The sequence below is a fragment of the Sycon ciliatum genome, chromosome 2 (assembly GCF_964019385.1).
Source record: "Sycon ciliatum chromosome 2, ocSycCili1.1, whole genome shotgun sequence".
In the NCBI taxonomy this organism is placed as follows: Eukaryota; Metazoa; Porifera; class Calcarea; order Leucosolenida; family Sycettidae; genus Sycon; species Sycon ciliatum.
The window spans coordinates 26,001,622-26,023,979 of NC_088644.1; the positions used below are offsets into that span (position 1 = coordinate 26,001,622).

Below are 22,358 nucleotides of genomic sequence, written 5' to 3' on the forward strand. Positions count from 1 at the left end.
CTAGCGCACTCGGATATCGAGGATCGGACGTACTGAATAATTGACCTCTGACCTCCGACACTGGTTCAGGTCGTGCACTTTTGACCTAGGAAGTTTTTTCCAGGTAGATTCTACGTGTAGACTAGACTACTCATGATCATGCTGCATGATGCCTTGCAATACAAGGAAAGAGGCAGGGTTTGACTTCTTATGTTGTCGTTGTGCGTCTGCCAAGCCAAGCATGTAGGTCTGCAAGCCTTCGATCTATGGCCCATGGGCATGGGGTAGGTCTACGGGGTAGGGGAAGGGGGAGGGGGGCAAGCATACATGGCAGTAAATCTACAAGAACGAACCCTGCCAGGATGTGCAAGTCTTGAGAAACTACACAATCTAAGGCACAAACACCGGAGCGGCGGAGGCGAAGAGCTGTTGAGCTGTAACTTTATTTTTTTTTAAAGTTTCATGCAATCTAAAAGTAAAACATGTGATCGACACAATGTACATTGCGCGCAGCACCTAAAAATAATTTGAGTCAAAAGACTCTAGAGAGATGATCATTGATGTGGTTTTGCTGATGAGAGCTCTCTGGTTCCACCTCAGCAGTGCTGCCAGTGCACATTGCAAAACGCAGTGCAACGACTACACACAACAGTAGAATAGGAAGCACTGAGAAACCATTGTCCACTATAATTAAACGCAGCAGTGTAGAGAATACTATTACCAGATAATAAGTGGGAAAGCAATGTGCAAAGCTCAGCATGTATTTACAGCAAAGGGACTCAATCAACACGAAACATGAACAAAGTTACTACTGTCACGGTCACTGTCAAACATCATTGTTCAAGTATCATCATTATTTTGTTAGATATTTGTGTGACTATCACATGTATCTATATCTACAGCAGGTGTGGGGAAGCCGGTGAAGCAGTAAGGCCGGCTGCATTCATTAGCACCCAACCATAACGTTGTATAGATCAAGAGAGCTCAAAGCCAGCATTGGCACGGATCGCGTAGCGCAGTTTGTCACGGAGCACTGTCTTCTTGCTGTAGTTAGGCAGTTTTAGCATGTTGAAGCAAGTGGAAGCTGTGGGCAGACGGTCTCTGGACTGGCGAGCACGAGCTCCAATTCCCAAGAGACCCCTCATGACACTGACGACCGAGTCACCGGTGTCCTAAAGCAAAGGATGGAGTGTATCAAAGGCAACACAATCAACATGGTACAGGTTATGAGAGATCGGGGGAAACAACAACAATGACTGACTACATGCAGTGCATGTTGGTGGTCACTATGGGCCATGCCAAACAGCACAAGACTGGATGTAGTGCTAGGATGTGTGACACTAGGGCAGGTATCCATACAGACACCAGGGCAGGTATCCATACAGACTCCACTAGCCAGAAGAGAGTGCATTGCACAAGCATACAATGCACTCACAGTTCTCCCTGTTCTGGACAGGTAGGTGAGGGGCTGATAAAACAGCTAAAAGGTATAACGTATGGCTCTGCAGTGGCCAGGGTACAATGACCACACACATAATCCTGATATTAAAAGTGGGTATGTAAATGTTGATTGATGTACAGTGCTGGCCAGTGAAATATGATCCAGAGCAAAACAGCAGAACAGCCCTTGACGCCCCGAACTAGCACCTAGCTGCGGAGATTAGTTTATTGCACCTAGCTGTGGAGATTGCCGGGTTCATTGCATATGGCAGGCATAAGCAGAAGCAACATGCAGTGTAGCTCTTGAGCCAGGGATAATCAGGTTTCACTGGCCAGTAGTGCACATGAGATGCTGCTGCAGGTTAAATCCTGCTAGCAAACAAACACGTCTTAGCCAACAACATGTGAAATTGAACACAGAAAGTGGGGTGTTTAGGCACTGACCTGGTCATCTCCCACCTCGACCAAACGAATGTGGAACGGTGGCTGTAGATGTGCAAATCCAAGCACAGGAGGCTTTGAACAGCTGGTAACAAACTGAAACAAACGAACAGAAAAAAGAATGACATGGGCAGGTATGAAAACGGGTAGCAGTTGTTGAAATCTAACAAAGGTAGACAGTGACATGTAATCAGTCACTAATCACCCAACATTACAACAACACATCTAACGGTAAAGTGCTACTCAATGAAATGCGGTTTTGTGGGTCAGGTTTACACCTTGCACCAGTGCACAGCCCAGTGCTTACAGGTCTGGGCTCGTGTAACATTGATTTGCATGATCGGATTTGAGGATACACAGTCAACGCTAGGGGTTGGACCGCTCAGCCATCCCGAACAGCAGCTAGACGTGCCTTCGGCCTGCCTGCCAACCGCACTGACCTACACTCGTTCTTGGGTTTGGGCAACCAGCTCTCCGAGTTCACACCCGCTATTGCCGAGCTTGCTACACCTCTACGTGATCTACTGCAGTCAGCCGTCGAGTTCGTATGGGAAACGTCCCATAAGCTCATTGCGTAATCCCATATTTGGGAGACGTGATGGAATCGCGTGCCGTGGCAAAGTGCCAAGTTGTGGGCAAAGTAAGCATGCAGTATCGTCTTCTGGATGGTATCATTGACAACAATATATTTGATATTCTTGAGCAAGCTGTCGTCTCAGCGTGTGTTTTGTGCAATTACCAACCCACATTGGTTGCTACCTGATATGGTCTCGATGTCAATACAATTTTCACACCTTCATTCATAAATCGCCCTGTCCTGTTTAACAATGTACATAATTATGTAAATAGGCGAACATTTTATTATTATCACAGATAACGGGGGTGTTCCCAGAAACTTTATTATTTATGTGCAGCTTAGCACTGTGCACATTATTCTTTCTACAAGTATTTGCTGTGTTGAGAGCGTTGTGATTACTCTGTTCTTTCCTGTTTTGGCACCACCCCACACCCTATTATTTGATCATTATTGTATTTCGTCGCCTACGGTGTTCTAAGCCGCCATTCCTTTTACTAGTGCTTCCTGTTGGCAGATCCAATAAACCAGTCCTTTACCCCGCCAGTACTCAGACGCCTACTAATCGTGTTCAGTACTCCACAAGTACAAACAGTGTATTAATTTTTATGATTGAATGGAAAAACAATCACTTAGAAAGAAGATTGTGAATACTCCACGAGTGCTAACAGTGTATTTTATGATTGAATGGAAAAACAAGAACTTTGAAAGAAGATTGTGAGTTCTCGAAGAGTGCTATGGTGAAGTAACTAGGAAAAGAAAGTTCCAAAGAAGTCCAGTGTTGACATTAAGAACAACATCACATTAGAGCAGCATGAACGGCCGGAAGGTAATGCGAGAAATAAAATTTCTCCAGTCGGGGCAGAAACTCCTTCACAAGGGAATGATCAGCAGCGACAGTTTCCACAAACAGACCATCTGGAAACCATATGACAAAGTCGGCAGCCTCCACACCGCAAACATACATCTGCGTTCGAACTTGGTAGTAGTAGGTGTGCGTTCGCTTGAGGACCAAATTGCCATCAACATCCGTCAAGCATGAAGTCCGCCGTCCAGCAAACTCACGAAGCGACATACCATTCCGCATGGTGAAAGGACACTTGATCTCCACCACACGCTGCAGTTTGCCATTGACCATGACGAGACCATCAGGCGAAGCACTAAGCCATGGTTTGGTTGGATGGATGAAAAGGCCACAGGATTCGACGACAACAGGAACATCCGAAGTCTGTGCACGTGTTATGCAGGCTTTGACAGCATCACGTTCATGCGCTAAGCCATACTTCATAGCCGCTGTAGGATGCTGCGGTGGAGCCAACTTCCTGTTGATGATGGTGGAGAAATCATCAATTCGTCGGCTTGCAATGCTCTTAACAAGTGTTGCAGTCACTCGTAGTCGCCGCTCATTGTACCAGGAGAGGTTAGTTGACTGTCCCTTCGTCTCCCTTGCAATTTCAGCTGCACGGGCACTGGACACAGCAACACGGCGTTCATAAAAATCAGCAGGTGATTCTGGATCAATAGCGGCCATAGGCACAGGCGCCTCACAAGAAGACTCTGGTACACCCATCTGGCGCTCATTGTCTGACTCACTGCTGCTGCCCTCGTCACATTCCGAGTCATTTGAGCTTGGGACAGGAGAAGGTTCAAGTAGCTTTAGCCAACATGAGCTGCCATACATCTTGATCTTTCCCGATTTGTCCTCTGCCAGAGCCTTCTCCTCAACGCGCTCCAAGTCATTACACAGCCTGGCAACTGCCTCAGGGTTGACAAATCTGCGGTTTGTAGGCCTGGGGTCATAAAACGGGATGCTCTTTTTATTTTCTCCAAGATCTCTGCCTGAATACGTGTCCTTCTTCAGGTGGACTTCCGTTACTCTGCTGGCCTTGACGCGTGCTGCTCGGGGATGATTCCATTGCATAAGTTTCTCAGTACAAGTTGTGGCTGCCTCTTCACGCAGGCCAAGCCTTACAAAGTCCTCCGATGCATATAATAGGCCCGCTATGTGGTTACAGGAACCAGCTAACCCAGCAGGGCATGTGCAGTAGGCAGTGAGAACCGTAGGGACATGTGACACCCCGCCAGCAGTGCAGCATATCCGAACGTTGTATTTCCTGTCCTTACGGAAAGAGGGCAGGACGACGCAGCGTACAAAACAGAATTATGGAAAGACAGGCAGTGAATTGAACTGGATCTTCTGGATGTGGCCTGACTTGAAGAACCTGAACCCTTTGTCTATTCCACGGAACGAGCTGTACTTGGCTGTGCCTGAATCACCATCCTCCTCGTCATCCTCCCATTCGTCATCAACTTCAGCAGGGACAGCACTATCAGAAGCTACAGCACTATCAGCAGCTACAGCACTATCAGCTGGGACATCAACTTCAGCAGGGACAGCACCATCAGCAGCTTAGCACTATCAGCAATTCAGGTTTCGTTCCCGATCGACGAGCATTACGGCAAGCTAGCCAACGCTTCAATTCTTTCACGGAAAGTTGACTTGCCAAGCGTTGAGAGCCATCAGTATTCCGATCTAACGATGCTCCAGGCACATCGTCCTCGGAGAGTTTCACAGCCTGCGCCTCCATCTCCGACAAACAAAAGACTACGAAAAGTGTTCCTTGCAGAAGCTGACATTACAAATACAAGGCCGAGATTTGCTTCTGCCCACAACTCGGCACTTTCCAGGTTGGTCGCGTACGCATGACATCATTACGCAATGGGCCTATGCTGAAGCTTTCAATACGGTGAAAAACGCCTTGTTGCAGCCTCCTGTTATGGCGTATTACCTACCCGGCTTGGAAACGTGGTTAGAAATCGACAATTCCAGCACAAAAGGCCTCAGGTTCGCCTTGTTTCAGCGACACCTGGAAGGTTGGAGATTGATCCAATGTGGTACCCGGTTTGTCTCAGATACCGAATCTCATTATCTCATTATGCAATGGTTGAACTTGAGTGCACCGTCGTCGTCGTCTGGACGATTCACACGTGTCACCGGTACCTTGCAGGTAGCCCACTGCTTGTTCAGCTTTTTGTTCTGAGGTCAAATGCTGACAATACGGAAGCCCTGGCTAGAGGGTAGATCACTCTCGCTTCAGCCTTGCCTAATGCTTCTTTACGCCAAGGTTTCTACGCTCTGCCCTACCTGGCAGTAAACAGGTGGAATTTCTTCCACCCACCTGCCTCCAGGCAGCTCCCATTCCCATATAGAACAGCCAAGTACGCAGCCTCTTTTGCAATAGTTAATGACCTATTATGCCGGCTCCCTTCATTCCAGTTAATTTTATTCACAAATTACCCAGGGTACCCAATAAAAAGACCGACAGTCTGCGGGAATTACCCTAGTATAAGTTAAAATAATCGACACAAGCATTGACACTATTTATAGTAGTAGCTACTAGAAACAAGCATAGAACTGTCCAACTTCCTTGTTGTAAAACAGTTGTGAGGAAAAACTTCCACATACCTTCAGGAAGAGTCCTTTCTCTTCTTGATCCAGCTCTTTCTCCACAACATCCCACAGCCATCGAATGACAGAGTGTGCCGAGCTGAAACCACCACTATACTCCACATACTTCCTGCACACGAGCAAGACAGGGCAAGAAAATAAAACTATTGATCAGCTTCATCAAATTCATCGCAGAAGTGTGCATGCAGCGGTAGTTGCAATGAATCCTAAAACTTGGAGCACCTGGGCCCCAATGGATACATGCATAAATGCCAGCTGATAGACTAGGTGTCAAAGAGCTACAGCTAGCTCCTTCGGCGTGTGCCGTATAGATTTCAAGTGCTAAATCAATGCATGTGAAAATAATCTTGGCCTCCAACACCATCATGAGGTATATATTTGCCACCATTCCCACCAGGTTACCTCAAATCTCCAACGTCAAGAGGCTGATTGTCACCGGAGATGAGACGCTGCAGCTCCGGCGACGAGAAGAACACGAGCCAGTCCGGTTGAACGAACGAGTGGAAGCCACGGCAGAACGCGCTAGACTGCTTGTAGATCTGGGTGCACAGCTTGAAGTTGGCCATGAGATGAATGTAGCTGATTCTGTCGTGTGGAACACAGCGCACACACAGAGGAGTGAGTACGCACACCTCCCTTGGACGAGTACTGTACAGTCACCTACCTGTGCCTATATATTTGGCATAGTGCATCCATATGTAATTTGACCCCGCTTCCTATTTCACACCTTCGCGTACGCACATGCACCTCGCATGCACCAGCGGTAACTGTTGCGTGCCTGTGCTGTTTACATGCCTACTCTGTTCCCTGTGTTCTCCACTTCTCCTTCTGTCTTCATCAAGTATAGTTTGTAATTCCTACCTGAGTGTGATGGTCGTGTTGGACTGAGAGAGTGTGCATGGGCATTTACCCTTAGTGCTGTTGCAGTAATGCAACAAGTACAACTTGCAAAAGGGTGACAAGAAGCCATCTTTCCAGATATAACATGATTTGTCCTTATACCTCAAAGAATTACTTGAAGTTGAACATATTGTAAAGCTGCTAACAACTTGTTGGGAGCTGTCCAGTGGTTAATTCGTCACGTAGAAGTGCCTTTAATCTGGTAAAGGCAGGACACTTTATTTGATGATGCAAGCAAGCTCACCTATTTGTATCTGTGACCGGAATCACACGACCGCAGGGCTTCAAATCATGGGTCACAAGCTGTAGAAGAACAGCACGTGGAAAACAATAACCAACGGACAAGTAACGTATACTCGCATCATTCTCTGAAAGCCGAAACAACAGCAGTATCAATACATACCTGCACGAACTAATACAGTGTAACAGTCAATATCACTTATCCAACCACTTGTACTTCAGGAGTGGGATTTGTTGAAAACCTGAAATCCTGCTGTTAGGAGTCTTCGTAACATTCACGTGCTCACCTTGCCCAGCCGGTCCTCATCGATGGCAAACGTCAGGCAGAAATCGTCTTCGACATTACCTTCATAGCGCTATCAGCAACAAGCCAAGACCAACAGCAATAGGGAGAAACAGGATTTTAAAACAAAACCAAACAACGGCAGCAAAGTACACAGTGCACATTCATTACAGCCATCATAGCAAGCTAGTGTTACATTCCAGCAATCCTCAGAATATGCAACTCTTCAGGGCCCTAGAAGAAAACAAAGATATCAACGCACCCTAATACTATCCTAATCCAGACTCCCCAGATCCGGGCACTCCCATCCACCGGGCAGCTTCTTGACCTCTCTAGAGCCACAGAAATGGCACCAAAAGATTGATTGGCATAAACATGTGGGCACTTGCATGCAATCAGTATGTATGGTCCGAGTTCCGGGCAGTTCCTAGTTTCGAGCAGTACCCAGTCCCAACATGCCCGGATAAGAGGAGTTCTGCTATACAATCGTACATGTATTGCTTTGAAATTGATTAATTACATGCTGAGTGCAGTCTATCAGCTTCTACTTAGCATGTACACAAGGGTATGTACCGAGTTTTACTGCTTGTGCTCATGACTAGTCACACACACAGTCTTTGATCTCTGTCCAAGTCCACCGTGATGCAGACCAGAATACTCTTTTTTAAATACTCTTCAATGCATGGATATCGGAATACAATATCTCCAAGACCCATGTACAAGATTTAAAAGAAAGAGGGCCAATTCTACCTTGAGCTCAGAGAGACGCCGATACAACTCTGCATCCATGGAAGACAGCTCATCGAAGGACGAATAGGCAAAGCTATGTGTTCTGCCTAGTATTTGCGTCAGGAAGAACGATGCAAACGGCACTTCGATCACAATTCCCTGGAATAAAAGAGAAGATGGCAGTCAGGCAGAGGCAAGGCTGCAATAAACCACACCGAGTCCATTCACACCAGCCATCACATAAAGGCAAGTGATGCGTACTCACGTGCTTCAAAGCACATTTGACCTCCGCCCCGGTGGCTTATAGAAGCTACATGCTACACCACCAATGTCCTCTGCATTTCCCCTGCTCACCTCATATACAGCCTTGCCCAGGAGACGACCTACAAACTCAAACAACTGCAAGTGGTCGTTGTGCAAATAGCTGTTGGGCGATGGGTAGACATTGCTACCTTCTTCCACACTCTATACAACAACAGGCAGAAGGATGTGAAACGAAAATAGTTAACACATATTCGTAATCCTATGCAACATGCACATCTACATACATACACATTCTTATCCACATATCCTGGGTAATTAGAGCATTAACCATAGAACAGGTAAGCTCTGTGGAGCTCCACACAGGCAATCGCATGCACACAAGAAGAAGTGCACACACCACACACGCACCCACCATGCACCCCCCCCCCCTCCCTGCGAATTTTCAGTAATCTTTTGTTTTTGTGGAGCGCTTGGGTCGCAACGAAGCCGAGACCCTATGGTTGGTCAAGCTGCCCCTGCCTCTCCCCCACTCCTGCCATTCCATATGTCTCATCGCTGCCTTGCTGCTTTGGCCGTCAAATGGTGTGTTTTTGTTTGTAAAAAAACAAAAAAACAAACACTCTCTCTCTCACACACACACACACACACACACACACACACACACACACACACACACACACACACACACACACACACACACACACACACAAACAAACACGTCACATGCACGCCTTTCGTGTGCCACATTTTACACCCAATGCCTGCCGAAAAGATGCACAACATCACACAGTACACACTTGCAAAAAGGACACCAATAACTAGTATCCTACGCAACCCAATCGGGTCCTGTATCAATTTTCACATACACCTCACCTTGAAGAGAGCAAAGTTCGGATTGAACACTTGCTTGACAATTTCTTCCAGAAATTCCTTGAAGACACCATCTTGATCAATGCCAGCTTCATCAAGACCCTGCAATGCAAAGAAATGCACAGGCGTGCGCTGAATATCCAAGTTTCACCTACCTGATCAAAGCGACCAACCGAACCACTCCCCATCGGGGATTATCGCTCAATGTCACTCGTACAAAAATACCCATTAAATCACATCATTATGCAACCACATGTACACGTGCATGTGTGCATGCGACTAGTGCGGTGTGTCTAATTGCAAGTATGAAAGGTCAAGCTATTTAGCCTCGAAACAAGAAACGCATATAGCACACCGAATGCACGAACCTGTTCATTGACAAACTTGATGCGAATGATTCCCTTGGCGTCCTGAATACGTAGCTTGGAGAGCTGAGCAAAGCCATCCTGTTCCACAGTACACACGTACAAAAGCCGACACAAGAAACTTCCATTCACCCCACTGGCCAGCAAAAAAAACAGGCTGAGCTGCCCAATGCAACTGAAGGCGATATACACAAAACCATTAGAATCCAAAGCAACTGAAGGCGGTATACACTAAACCATCAGAATCCAATGCAACTGAAGGCGATATACACTAAACCACCAGAATAAACTCAATAAAGCGCTCTGGGTATACCATACTATGGATATAAAGTACATGCAACGTTATAGTCCTGGCCACAGAAATTCAACCTCATGAACAATCATAATAGTGCCAGGGGCTACGGGGCCCTAGCACCACACACACCACTCTACAAACTTGAGCGTGGTGCTACTTTATTCATGAGATTGACCTTCTCTGGCCAGAACTGTACTACTCGGCGGATTCAATTATTTGCCGTTGTTGAAACCCGACCCAAAGTACTTGTTTGGTGCCCGGATTTGCATGGCCCTTGGCGTCCTGGAAGTGGCACGAATGCTGCTGGATGCACACATGTACCAATACAGTGATGCAATCGGAACTGGGCGAGGGAGTTGAGCTCTCATTTACAGTGGCTCAGCAAAAGGTATAGTACAGACTTGTACGACTCACTTGCAGGTATGTTATACATGTACTGATGTGGTCACTGTTCATGTACAAAGAGATGAAAAACAGCACAAGAGACAGCACAGCACCGGTACTAGAAGAGAATGCAGAGAACTACAATTAGTACACGACTAGTTTACCTCAAGGAGAGCATTTCTGCGCACGGTGATGTACGTTGAAGCGCCATAAACATCCAGGTCCTGACCGGCCAATCCAAGCTGGAGCTTGTCTTTGTGCACAAGGTCACGAAAGATCTTTGCACGCTGTGACGGATGTGAGACACGAACATCAAGAAATAGGGAAAGAGAATTGGAAATGCAACATTCTCCTCTTCTGAACTTAAGAATCCCATCTTTCGCTAACAGGACCGGTCGAGGCAGCTCGGATAGAGTGCTAATTATGCAGAGCTGTATAGACAAACACTTGAGGTGAAGGGCTCTTGGGCTGTAACCTTAAGTTTCATGCACTTAAGCGATCGTCAGATAGTGGCATGCCGCTGACGTAAACGCCACTGTCTGATGATCGGTCAAATGGGTGAAACCTAAAGTTACAGCTCAACAGTCCATCGCCTGTGAGGTTTGTGATTTCATATTTTATAGACGTTTGATATTCCAATGATAGACATTCATTTGCCTTTGGAAAGTCAAGTAAATAAATAAAGGAATAAATGAAGGAAAGGAGTAGGGCTGAAAGGAATATTCGAATATTCGATTGATATTCGTTAGGAACCCGATGGAAGGAATATTTTCCCCTTTAGAATATTCGTTCGTTTTGACACGTGCGCACACTCTGCTCCTGTCGATCTATTTGTAGTAAATCTTGAACGGATGGAGTGATATGTGCATGTGTTATGTGGTGAGAAAGGAGACTATGACTCACAGGAGTAGTGGACATGACTCCACTAGATATCTACTTGGTCTAGAACAACTGGGGACTAGCCAAACTCTTTCTAAGATTCTTTTGGTATAGAATATTGGATTCATTTACAAAAAATCGATTTAGGTCCTATTTATATAATTGTTTCGAACTTAGAAATAATTCAGCATTTTGAGAGAATATTCGTTATTCGTTCGTTATGGATGAGTATTCGTTCGTTTGTGAAATAGAATATTCGTTGCAGCCCTAGAAAGGAGACATCTTTTAACGCAATCTACTGGACGCGTAGAGAGTATTAAAACTGCCCTGAAACAAATATATCACTTACTTCCAAATAGGGTATTGTGTGTGGCATCATTCGAAGCAGAGTGGTGGCGCGCTGCTTGCGACGCTCCAGCTCTTGGCGGAAACTGGAGAGGGGGACGGAGCTGGAACATACACAAGCGGCCACAGGAGTTACGCCACACACAGACCTCAGAGAATACATTCCCATACAAAACTAAACTCATTGCAGGGGTCCACGAGAGAGGCAGGCGACGGAAATGAATGCATGGCAGTAACAGAATGCAACATGCAGTAGCCACTACCAGCGGAGCAACAAAATAAACAATCAATTGCTCAATTTCATAGCAACTGTACTACCTCATTCTTCACAAACACTGGTGCATTACCCATGCATTGGTCAGGTACGCATAGAAATGCCATAAACACCATTGGCTTTCATGATAAGTAAGTTAAAAACCCATGCCCACTACAAAGTGTGAGTACAACAAAAGCATCCACAGCAGCTGTAACAACCAACAACAGCTAAGACTCACTCAATTATCCAATGATCCGCCGGAGCATAGTTTCTGCGACAGTCACGATCGTGTAGCAGCATCAGCAACGAGTGTGCGGCAGACAGAAGAGTAAACGAACTGTCACTCAATACCTGCTCAATGCCGGCTTTAGCTGCCGCGGCAGACACGGTGGCTGCTGAAGATGCTGTCGCGCGCGATGAAGAGACGCCTACGGCATTCCACACAGATACGGTATAAAGATAATTTATAATACGCACTTTCAGCATCCACCATAGAACAACACATCTAGGGCTTTATAACTAAAAGTGCATTCCCGCACATGTGGTGTGAGTGCCACCCTTGCTTATGCCATTCAGGACACAGTACAGAGAATGAAGAAAAAAGGCAAGAGAGAGAGAGAGAGAGAGAGAGAGAGAGAGAGAGAGAGAGAGAGAGAGAGAGAGAGAGAGAGAGAGAGAGAGAGATTCAGCATGGCAATTCGTACCAGTGGCAGGCACGGCCTTGGCGGCACTTCCCGCATGCCAGATCAAGTTGAAGCACAGCTTGTTCAGGAATCCAGACAGAAGAATCAGCTGGGGCAGTGTGAACGGCCGCTGCTCCTCATACATTTCAATATCATCCACTATGCTGCAGATAAGATGAGATGACAAGTACACAAAACCGGACATGGCAGTCAGTCGATAATCTTGTACAGAAACTCATATGAAATATACTTTTCCTGAATGGGAAAGGGCATAGCACAAGGACCTGGAGAACAACTACAAAGCCAATTAAGTTACGTCCAAGAGATGAGAAAGTAAGCATAAAATATGCAAGCAAGTACTGTATGCCCTATGGCCTCACGACTGCATTGCACCATACCAGCCAATTTCATATACCGTAAAATCCCGCCAGAGCGCCCCGTCTCTCCCATCCGCCCCTCCCTGACTTCTTGTCAGGGAAGTGATTGATTGTATCCTCGTATGCCTCTGTGATGCCGTACTGTACTGCAGACGCGTGCTCGACCCCGTTGGAACTGTACGCAACAGTGCCCACCCTCTTGATCAAGGATCGCACAAACCCTGAGTTTTGACGGGTCTGTCCTACTCCTGGCTCTTGACCTTTGGTTGGTGTACGAGATGCACGGACAGTTTTTGTAGGGGGAGTACTTTTTCATGTAGTACTGAATGCGGCAAGTTGGACTCGCCCATCCACCCCTCCCCACCTGAATCTACTCGAAGCATCGAGGAGGTAGGGGCGTTCTGGTGGGATTTTTACGGTAAATCCAAGCACCACTTTAAAGATCTACATGTACTTGATGGCATGGATTTTATCTTTTTGACAACCTACAGATTATCCTTCTCTTGCTTACTAGTGAACCCACCTGTGACTTACTCAGGCCAGCCACTAGTGCACTGCAGACATGTAGATACTCTATGTGACACTGGATGCAAGTTCTGTCCGCAGATTGAGTATTTCGCTCCTGCTCTTGTAGCAGTTGAGCACTCTCATGTGGGGCAGTGCCTTTGCGGTTTGCGTGATGCAGAGCTCACTGACTTGTCAGTTTGAGCACTCTGGCAAGGCACGTTCGGGCCTGGTTTAAATCTGGCTTTGGAAATTTTATTTTTCATTGCTATCAGGTTCGGCCTCATTTTCTCTGTGCTGCGCTGATGAGTCCACAAAGGACGACACAGTTCTGTCTGCAGATTGAGCGCACACTGGATACATTTACTTCAAAGTAGATACTCATGTGACAGCTGGATGATCAGCACATCACACTGGCACAAAGACAGGCATGCAGGCACGCACCCAAACACACACGCGCACGCACACACACACACATATATACACACACATACAGCTACTTACGCCAGCACGTGCGTGCAGCAGTTGCAGAACAAGGCGAGCACGGAGCCAAGCGGGTGCTGTGAGATTGCCGCTTCGTCGTGCGACATCTTGGTGATATGCTCGAGTGTGCTTTTACTGTTCAGATACTGCCACATACTGGGCAGCAAACCCGGATGGAAACACAGACCTGAACATAACAGATCAAGCGAAACAGAAGAAACCGCCTCAGCACCACGCCGCATACAAATTAGGGCAGTCAAGGGAAGGAGAAGATCGCCTTTCGGCTAATGAAATAGCAGCTGAATTTCAGTGGCAATGGTCAACTTACTGGTCAGGATTTCGATCTTGATCTGCACAAACGTCTTGAGGCAACCGTGATACAGAGAGCAGATCTTGCGCAGGGAGCAGAACTCAGGTGAATCCAGCTTCAGCGCAGATGTTGATAAGTGAGTGATGCGAAAGTCGAACAAGCGTCCCCAAATGCCTGCAGAAGACGGCAAACATTCGAACACCATTGGTGAATATGCAACTTGATTAACTGTGTGTGATGCAATCACCACAAACTTGATTTCAGAGGAATGATGTGTCGCCTTCAACAACACCTTTTCATGATTCAGAATAGTGCCACAACTCTCACAAGTACAATGTAGCCTCCTTCTGGTATGTGACTGGCCAAAGGACAATGATAAATCCTACATATTTACTGCCCTGTTCCTTTTCTGTCCTCTCTCCCCCCCCCCCCCCCCCCCCTCTTTGCTTGGTCCAGCAAAGTTAATTAGTATGAGTTTCGTCTTGTAGTCCTACGATGCATACACCCATGAACTTATGTACTGCAATACAAAAGATTGGCAGGCCGAGGAAAGACAAATCACCACAGCACAAAACAACCGAGCAGTACAAAGAGTTGACAATGTTACCTTTCGGTTTCTTCGTGCCACTTGCGGCGTCGGAAGCTGCTCCTTTCTGAGCCCCTGCGTCCTCAACACTGCTCGCACTGATGACATCACCAAAGAGCTGCGTGATCGTGCTCTCAAGCCACAGCTTCTCTATCTGTCTATTGACCAGCGGTGTTCCTTCTGCCAATCTGCATTGCACAGAAAAGATGATGGCGTGAGATCACATGTCTTTTCACCTGTATGGCATGATTGGCATCACGATCACTAATTCGGTCTCAGCCAGCAGAAAGGTGAGCATATAGGAGAATAGAGTAATCGTAAGGAACAGGGCATTCAGGTCAAAGACGCCGACTGCCGCAGGTATTTCCGACATTTAAAATTACATCTTGACCCATAACAACATTATGGTGGTGCGCTTGGTATGGCTCACAGGTCGTTTTTTTCTTCTTCATGCCAGTCAACTGTACCTCTCATCTGCCGCCTTCTGCTGGAACCAGCCCAGCAGTTGGTGAAAGCTGCTACTGCTGCTACCCTTCCTGACGCCAACATAGCGCTGGCAAAGTTCGAAAGTGCAGCCGATTACATCCTGAAAGTGATGAGAAGAAACACAGGGACGTTCCATGGTGACGTGAGCATCTCTATGAAGACACGGACAGTACTACACATAGTGCCTTATCAGGACAACGGTGTGTATTCACTGCTCAAAATACAGACTGAAAGAGACACACTGGCTATGTATAGTAGATTCAAGGCGGCTGCTAAATACTTTGAATTACGGGATTCAAGACTAAGAGAACCAATTAGATAAGAATTTATAGGGTACACATGTGCCTGGGCCAGTGGGGCAAACCACAACTGTGACAGGAAGCTAGCCATCCAGTACAAGAAGATGAAGCATAAAGACGCAGCATTTTCATGAGTGCCAAGAGTAAACTAGGAATCCGAAAACACCACTAACCTAGGAAACTCACCACAAATGGCGTACGGATTTCAGTAGCTTGTGGCTGCATGTAGAATTGGGAGAGAGAGAGAGAGAGAGAGAGAGAGAGAGAGAGAGAGAGAGAGAGAGAGAGAGAGAGAGAGAGAGAGAGAGAGAGAGAGAGAGAGAGAGAGAGAGAGAGAGAGAGAGAGAGAGCGATAGAGAGAGAGAGAGAGAGACAGATAGATAGAGAGATAGATAGATAGAGAGAGAGAGAACCGGTTGAAATTCGCTATACTGACAGAAACCGGTCATGTGGGTCTCCCCCAGGAGACGAGATATCTACTAGTATTTTCGGTACAATCATAATTTTGAAAAGATGACTCAATCGGCTATTGAAGCACCAATGGTCAAACATACTCTGGGTGAATTTGGAAACATGACCCCACTTATGAACTAACCAAACGACAGTAAGTGGAAGAGGACAAGGTGCAGAGAAAGGATTTGAGGTATCAGGGTATCTGCCTCGGGATACTTCAAAGTCCATGCTCCATACATTCTCAATAGAGTAGCCATACCTTGGGTGTGACTGTGTACAACTCGATCAAATTCCCTGGTGATAGGAAACAAAACAAACAACACACGGGCGATAAAGTCAGCCATGACCCAGGACCCATGACCCAGCAGCACCCAGGACCCAGGACCCAGCACCCAGGACACAAAGACTGCGTATCTTTCCACATGGCCACAGCCAGCATGAATGTGAACAGTGTAACATTACCGCAGTTGACATTAACACCATGTGCATGTACTGGTAAGTTCACCGCACGGTCAGAAACTCACAGTGTACGTATAACACCATTATACCAAGAAACAAAAGACCAAAGTATTTCTCTGTTTGAACTGCACCCAGAAAAACAATCCATGCTGCCGGTGGTAGGAATGTCTCGGCCCAAGAGTACAGTGGTGGTGGTGGTGGTGGTGGTGGCGGTGGTGGTGGTGGCGGCGGCGGCGGAGGAGGTGGTGACAGAGGAGGTGGCGACGGTGGCAGTGGTGGCGACGGTGGCAGTGGTGGCGGCGGAGGAGGTGGTGACGGAGGAGGTGGCGACGGTGGCAGTGGTGGTGGGAGCAGTAATGAGGTTTCAAAAAGCTGGTGAAGAAATTTACCAAGCACTTCAGTATTTCTTCTAACTTACCCAGCAAACATATGCTTTTGATAGCATGCAGGGATTCAAACACAGTCTTCATGTTGGACGGGTCAGCCAGAATTGTTAAAACACGTTTCAGCAACTGAGGGCGTTCCAACAGCGCGATGTGCTGAAAAACAAGAATGACAAAGAGGACACGGGTCAAACAATAACAACAATGCTGCTTGCATACAGATACGCCGAGGATGAAGCAGACACACACCAACGGTGTGTGCTGATGCTCAAAAGCTCATTTTAGCCAGCACAGTCATCTACTGGGTTTAGTGATGGCAGAATACATGCCTGACACCTTCCAGAGCAATCTGGCGGTGATCAGTGAGCAGCTGGCATCGTTCACAGACCAAAAAGGCCCAACGAGTCAGGACGAGGAACAGAGCACCGTTTTTCGACTTCCCTTTGGGAATCCGAGATGCCGGAGACTGATTGCCGTGGCTGCTGGGATATCCTAGCATCCCAATTCGAAATCGACATATCAACTGCTAGTCGGCCGGGCACCAAACAGTCTAGTCTATCGTGTTGTAACTGTGTAGCATGCATTCTGCCACCCACAACTGAATCACGTCCAAGCAGAGGCTTCATATTCACGTGGTACATAAGGTCTGGCTTCCTTGGTGCGTGCCCACGTACAGGCGTACACACACGCCTGTTACACAGTCAGGAGTCGGGGAAAATTCTGTTGCAACTCCAACTTTCAACTTATTCACAATCATCAGGCAACTGGTGGGTCGAAACAGGTGACCAGAAGATATGGCAGAGCAGGGCGAAGAGGCGACAGCACTAGCGCAAACTGTGCATACATGTATTAGGCAATAAGGCCTTGATCTGGGAGCCACATAGCGGCAGTTCTCACACCACAGATGCTACAGTTACACAAGCGAAATTGAGGGGAACAAGAAATGCAGTGCTGGTGGGGGTAGGTGCCAAAGCAACACACGGGACAAGCAAACAGGATACAAGCAGTACGACAGCAAAACTATTCCCATGTGACAATGGGGACAAAGTTACAAAGATTGAATTTGTTTTCATGACACTTCGACACCTGTTTCGACCTACGTACTAGTATTGCCGGGGAAGCGGCTTTTATCAGCCTGGGCGCGATCTTTAGTTTCTCAGCCAGACAAAGGTTGCAGTGCTTTGTGATATAGGAATATGGCACGGCTCTCCTGACGACCACTCTATGCTGCATGGCCCGTTGTCCTCCTCTAGTGCACAAGCCTGTTATAACTACAAGTACATGTATACACCGTACTTACCCTGAGGAATTGTGGATGGTCTTCCCGTCCAGAGGAGCCTGCTCTCCCCAATTTTTAGTTTTATTATTTTTTTGTCGTAACACATAAAGCAGCAGGAAGTATCACTATTTTTACTTAGTTAGTCTAATCACATACTGTTACCGTTGACCTCGAGCTGACATGGTTCGTGTGGGCCTACTGTACATACCATATGATATGCCATTGACACTGACACGAGCTAGTAATAAAAAATACTACTAAAAGACCGAATACGGATACATGCCAGCACAGACAGACAGACAGACACACATACGTGCGCACAAACACAAACGTTTGCCAACAGCATATTCACATACTTGGGCTCCACTTTGTCGAAGGTGAGACACCAACGCTGGTAAGCTCAACAAGTAGATAGATACGTCCATCAATCTTGCAGTTGAGTATCCCGAAGAGCTCAGAGGTCTGTCCAAGATCAAACAATCAAGCACAGAACACAAATTAAGTATGACTGACTACTATTTTTGTTTTCACCCCCACCCCCACCCCCACCACCACCACCACCACCACAAACTGACTAACGGGCCGAAGGTCAACGGCACACAACAAGAATAAGAGGATGAAAAAAGTTTTTTTTACTCCGAGTTTCACGCATTAAGCACTAAGCACTCTATTGGATAGCCTGGAACCTCTCTGTGTTTAAACACCTGAATACAAATGTGAATCAAGAATATTTCATATGCATTTTTTTAGTTAACCTTTTGAGCACGCGTGACGTTCTGACACGTCATGACCACTGCCACTGTGACACGCGTGACGTTCTAGGTGACGTTCTAGAACGTCACGAGTCAGTACGGAACTACATTGATTCCGCACTTCTTCCGTGGCTTGGCGTCGAGCTATACCGCTGCACAGAGGACTCCTAGGATGTACGAGTACAGTAAAAAAATGCGAGTCGCTCCGTATGTTTGAACTGAAGTTACATGCGCGTGCATGCATTTCAAAATATCAAATTCGCGTATAACTACCTTTCTGAAAACGGCCATAACTTTTGTAATTTTTGTTGTATTTCCAAAACAGTTCTGTGCTGTGCTCAGGATACATGAAAGAATTGTTTGAAATCAAGTTTGCTCACCTAAATTGAATTAAAAAATATACTGCGTGGCAGAGGTTTTAAATGGGCCCGGGCTCAAAGGGTTAATTGTTAACACATGCATTGGGTTTGCTCTATATATATTTTAATACCATTGTCACCCAAAAGGATGAGGCTCAGCTTCCCCAAGGAAGCAGGGGACTCACCTTAGCGAAAGCGTGACGATTGACAACAGAGCTGATGAAGACAGTGCTACTGGATCCCGGCACAGGCCATTCATACCCAGGTCCTGTAGAGTACATAGTTACACATCATGCAAACACATCATGCAAACACATCATGCAAACACGCCATGCAAACACATCATGCAAACACGCCATGCAAACACGCCATGCAAACACGCCATGCAAACACGCCATGCAAACACGCCATGCAAACACGCCATGCAAACACAAAAACAACGTGTCATATAAGACCGCACCCATGTATTCGTGAATATGGCCAATTGCCGGGAGCATCAAAGCAAAAGCATGATAGGCCAGCACCTTGCGCTTGAACGTCAAACTGGTGCCGAGCACATCCACTACTAGTGGTTTCTACCTGCTCTTGAAACTAGGGCATTATTGAATTACCACTCCAAGCATCATACTGTACACTCCAAGCCCCCTTGCTGCACACCCGGGTGAGGGCAAACATCACCCAGCATCCTCAGCCTAGTCAAACACATACAGTCAAACTATGATAAGATGTACCCCGTGGGCAGCAGGAAAGTGAACTTAGTATCCAATGTATTTCTTATCCTACAGTCCATTCAGAAAAAATGAACTTCTAGCTTTTGGCCATAAATGGGTCAGACGTTGAGTTTTTTTAGAATTTTTTTCTGCAATCCTCTATGGAATCCTCTTCCAATTACGTTTCTGAAGTTTTTTTCTCCAAAAAGCAAGCCATAACAAGAATAGGATTTCGGCCAGGTTTTGCCCCCAAAGCATTGAATTGGGAAAAACCATAAAAATCCAGGCCGTTTGACCCCGTCTGCAACAGTGCATTGTGCGGTTCGAACCCCAGTTCAGGTACCCTTTTTGGACCCTTTTTCAAATTTCAAATTTCACAGCACTGCACTGTGTACGATGAAATCACGAAAAATCGCCAAATACGGGAGCTCGCCAGAGCCAGAGCCCATCTTTTTATGAATGGACTGTAACATACTTCATTATTGATCAATTGTTCAATACACCCATGCTCCGGACAATGTCAGTGCAGTACTGTCGGTCGCCAAAGAACTGGGGGGGGGGGGGGGGTCAGCCTCCTAGCCCAGGCTGTTCTTATTTCATGTATTACCGTCTATGCACAGTTGAGTCATTGTGTATACATTGGTATGCTGTGCTTAGTAAAATTCTAGCCTGGCCGTTCTTCGGCGCTACCCGACAGTACTGTACACTACCAAGGCAGAGAATGTCATGTTATCAGAGTACGTACAAAGTGAGCTCCACTGTACCTTCAAACTTGCGTAGAGACCTGCCTCAACCACATGCTTCTGAATACTACGACAGAGCTGCTTGAGTGTAGTCTTCACGGCATCACCTTGGGCACAAGTTGAGCAAGAAACAAACACGCAAGCTGTCTCACTGGAGACCAACAGAGACTGCACCGCCACCGACCATCAAAGAAACAGGCCCGCAGACTACATGTACATGTACGCTCATATCTCTCTTATCCGGACCTCCTCTAAGTCAAGGGCAGCTCAGTCTACCCGTCACTCCGACTCTACCTGCTGGCTGAGTACCAGGCACCCTGTAGGTGAGTTTTAGTGGAAATATTACTACTCTTTTGCCAAGTTTTATTGAAATAGTGACGTCATATACCAGATCTCTGGCCCTTCCCCATAAAAATGTACGGGGTTACGGACATTTCTAATTGATGGGCAGTGCCCGGTCCCAGACTGCCGATAAGAGAGATATGAGTGTACATGTATATGCTAACAGGCCACCATGGCTGCCTGCATCAGACAAAGAAACCCTACAGCAAAACAGATTTACAGCTTCTGACGACATACCAGCAGCCATTATGAGAGCGTGACTTTAAAGCCTACCTGCTTTGGCAGTCAATTGCCAGCCGGTACATTCTGTGAACGTGATGAGCTGCATACATATGTCAAGCACGGGAAAAAGGCAAACACATTAGACGAGTAACAGTTACAGTAGCTTACAGAAACGCAACAATGCACAGGCTGGGAGTATAAGCAGATTGCACTTTTTTGGACACGAAACAACCACAACAAGAAAGGGAATACAAAATCAGGTTGGACGACCTTGGCCAGATGATTTCCTTCAGACACCACTAGCCCAGCCAGCAAAGGGAGGTCTAGAAACGAACAAAATGAACAGAGAAAGACGATGCACATCTGCTCCGCGTGAATTGCTGCTTACCATTCGCAGATAGAGGATCATAAGAGAGCTGTCTCGACCCGTCCAGGGCTAGACAGAAAAAGCAGAAATGAAAGTGATCACCTGCAATGGATATCATAACCAAACACCCCCATCAACCGAGCGCGCAACGTATCACATATCTCCGGGGTAGAAAACGTAACGCAAACAGTGAAGATCTAGCAAGCAAGCCAGCCGGATTATACGTCCGGGCACGCTTCAAGTGGCGCTTACAAATACACGAGTGGCGGCAAGTGTATGCCTTGCACAGCATGCTGAATAAATTACAGAGTCAGAATGCCGCCAGAGTGTGCGGTACGACACACCGGTTGTCATGGTTACCTTGAGTGTTCCCAAGCACTTCATCGCCATGGTGCAGAGCGTCTTCACTTGGACAATCCACGCCGGTATCAGCTTATTGTGGCCGATCATGGACACATACCACACCTTGGAACAGAATGGAAATGCGGCACACTGGGTATTTAGCTAAGGACCATTTAAACATGCATGGATTTCGCTCTCATGAAGAAGTGTAGGAAGAAAGTGGAAGACATAATTATATTAGTTTGTAGTTTGTGGTTGGAGAAGATAGTTTACGGCCGCACTAGCCAAGGTCATGCATCTACAAGTCATGCACACGAGGGGCTATACATGACTGAATTCATACTAGTTCCTGGACAGACTATAAGAACATGGGCGCGTACAGAGGAAGCAGAAAAGCGAGAAAACATCCCAGCCAGGTTGCACAGACCATGGCCAGCTTATCTCTCAAGCAATGATGAACAAAAGAAAAGAACAGAGTTAAAACTCTAACCTTTGGCGTGGACTGT

The 22,358-nt window shown here is 46.7% G+C and overlaps 1 protein-coding gene across 1 annotated transcript in view; it reads right to left on the bottom strand.

Annotated features, from left to right (window-relative positions):
* Positions 1-406: 406 nt before the first annotated feature.
* LOC135809388 (ubiquitin-protein ligase E3B-like) overlaps positions 407-22,358 on the bottom strand; it is a 25,971-nt gene continuing 4,019 nt past the window's right edge. Inside the window, exons 5-32 of the mRNA XM_065322728.1 lie at positions 22,343-22,358; positions 21,871-21,975; positions 21,532-21,579; positions 21,195-21,243; positions 20,601-20,686; positions 19,312-19,394; positions 18,372-18,477; positions 16,772-16,892; positions 16,154-16,188; positions 15,628-15,660; positions 15,124-15,242; positions 14,678-14,844; positions 14,089-14,244; positions 13,782-13,947; positions 12,418-12,560; positions 11,952-12,141; positions 11,462-11,561; positions 10,398-10,520; positions 9,558-9,635; positions 9,193-9,291; positions 8,410-8,520; positions 8,077-8,214; positions 7,331-7,399; positions 7,048-7,106; positions 6,306-6,488; positions 5,901-6,012; positions 1,864-1,956; positions 407-1,151 (exon numbers count right to left, since the gene is read on the bottom strand). The exon at positions 22,343-22,358 is cut by the window's right edge and continues 41 nt beyond it. Of these exons, the coding sequence (XP_065178800.1) occupies positions 954-1,151; positions 1,864-1,956; positions 5,901-6,012; positions 6,306-6,488; positions 7,048-7,106; positions 7,331-7,399; positions 8,077-8,214; positions 8,410-8,520; positions 9,193-9,291; positions 9,558-9,635; positions 10,398-10,520; positions 11,462-11,561; positions 11,952-12,141; positions 12,418-12,560; positions 13,782-13,947; positions 14,089-14,244; positions 14,678-14,844; positions 15,124-15,242; positions 15,628-15,660; positions 16,154-16,188; positions 16,772-16,892; positions 18,372-18,477; positions 19,312-19,394; positions 20,601-20,686; positions 21,195-21,243; positions 21,532-21,579; positions 21,871-21,975; positions 22,343-22,358 (2,986 nt within the window). The 3' untranslated portion in view covers positions 407-953. The remainder of the gene's footprint in view (positions 1,152-1,863; positions 1,957-5,900; positions 6,013-6,305; positions 6,489-7,047; positions 7,107-7,330; positions 7,400-8,076; positions 8,215-8,409; positions 8,521-9,192; positions 9,292-9,557; positions 9,636-10,397; positions 10,521-11,461; positions 11,562-11,951; positions 12,142-12,417; positions 12,561-13,781; positions 13,948-14,088; positions 14,245-14,677; positions 14,845-15,123; positions 15,243-15,627; positions 15,661-16,153; positions 16,189-16,771; positions 16,893-18,371; positions 18,478-19,311; positions 19,395-20,600; positions 20,687-21,194; positions 21,244-21,531; positions 21,580-21,870; positions 21,976-22,342) is intronic.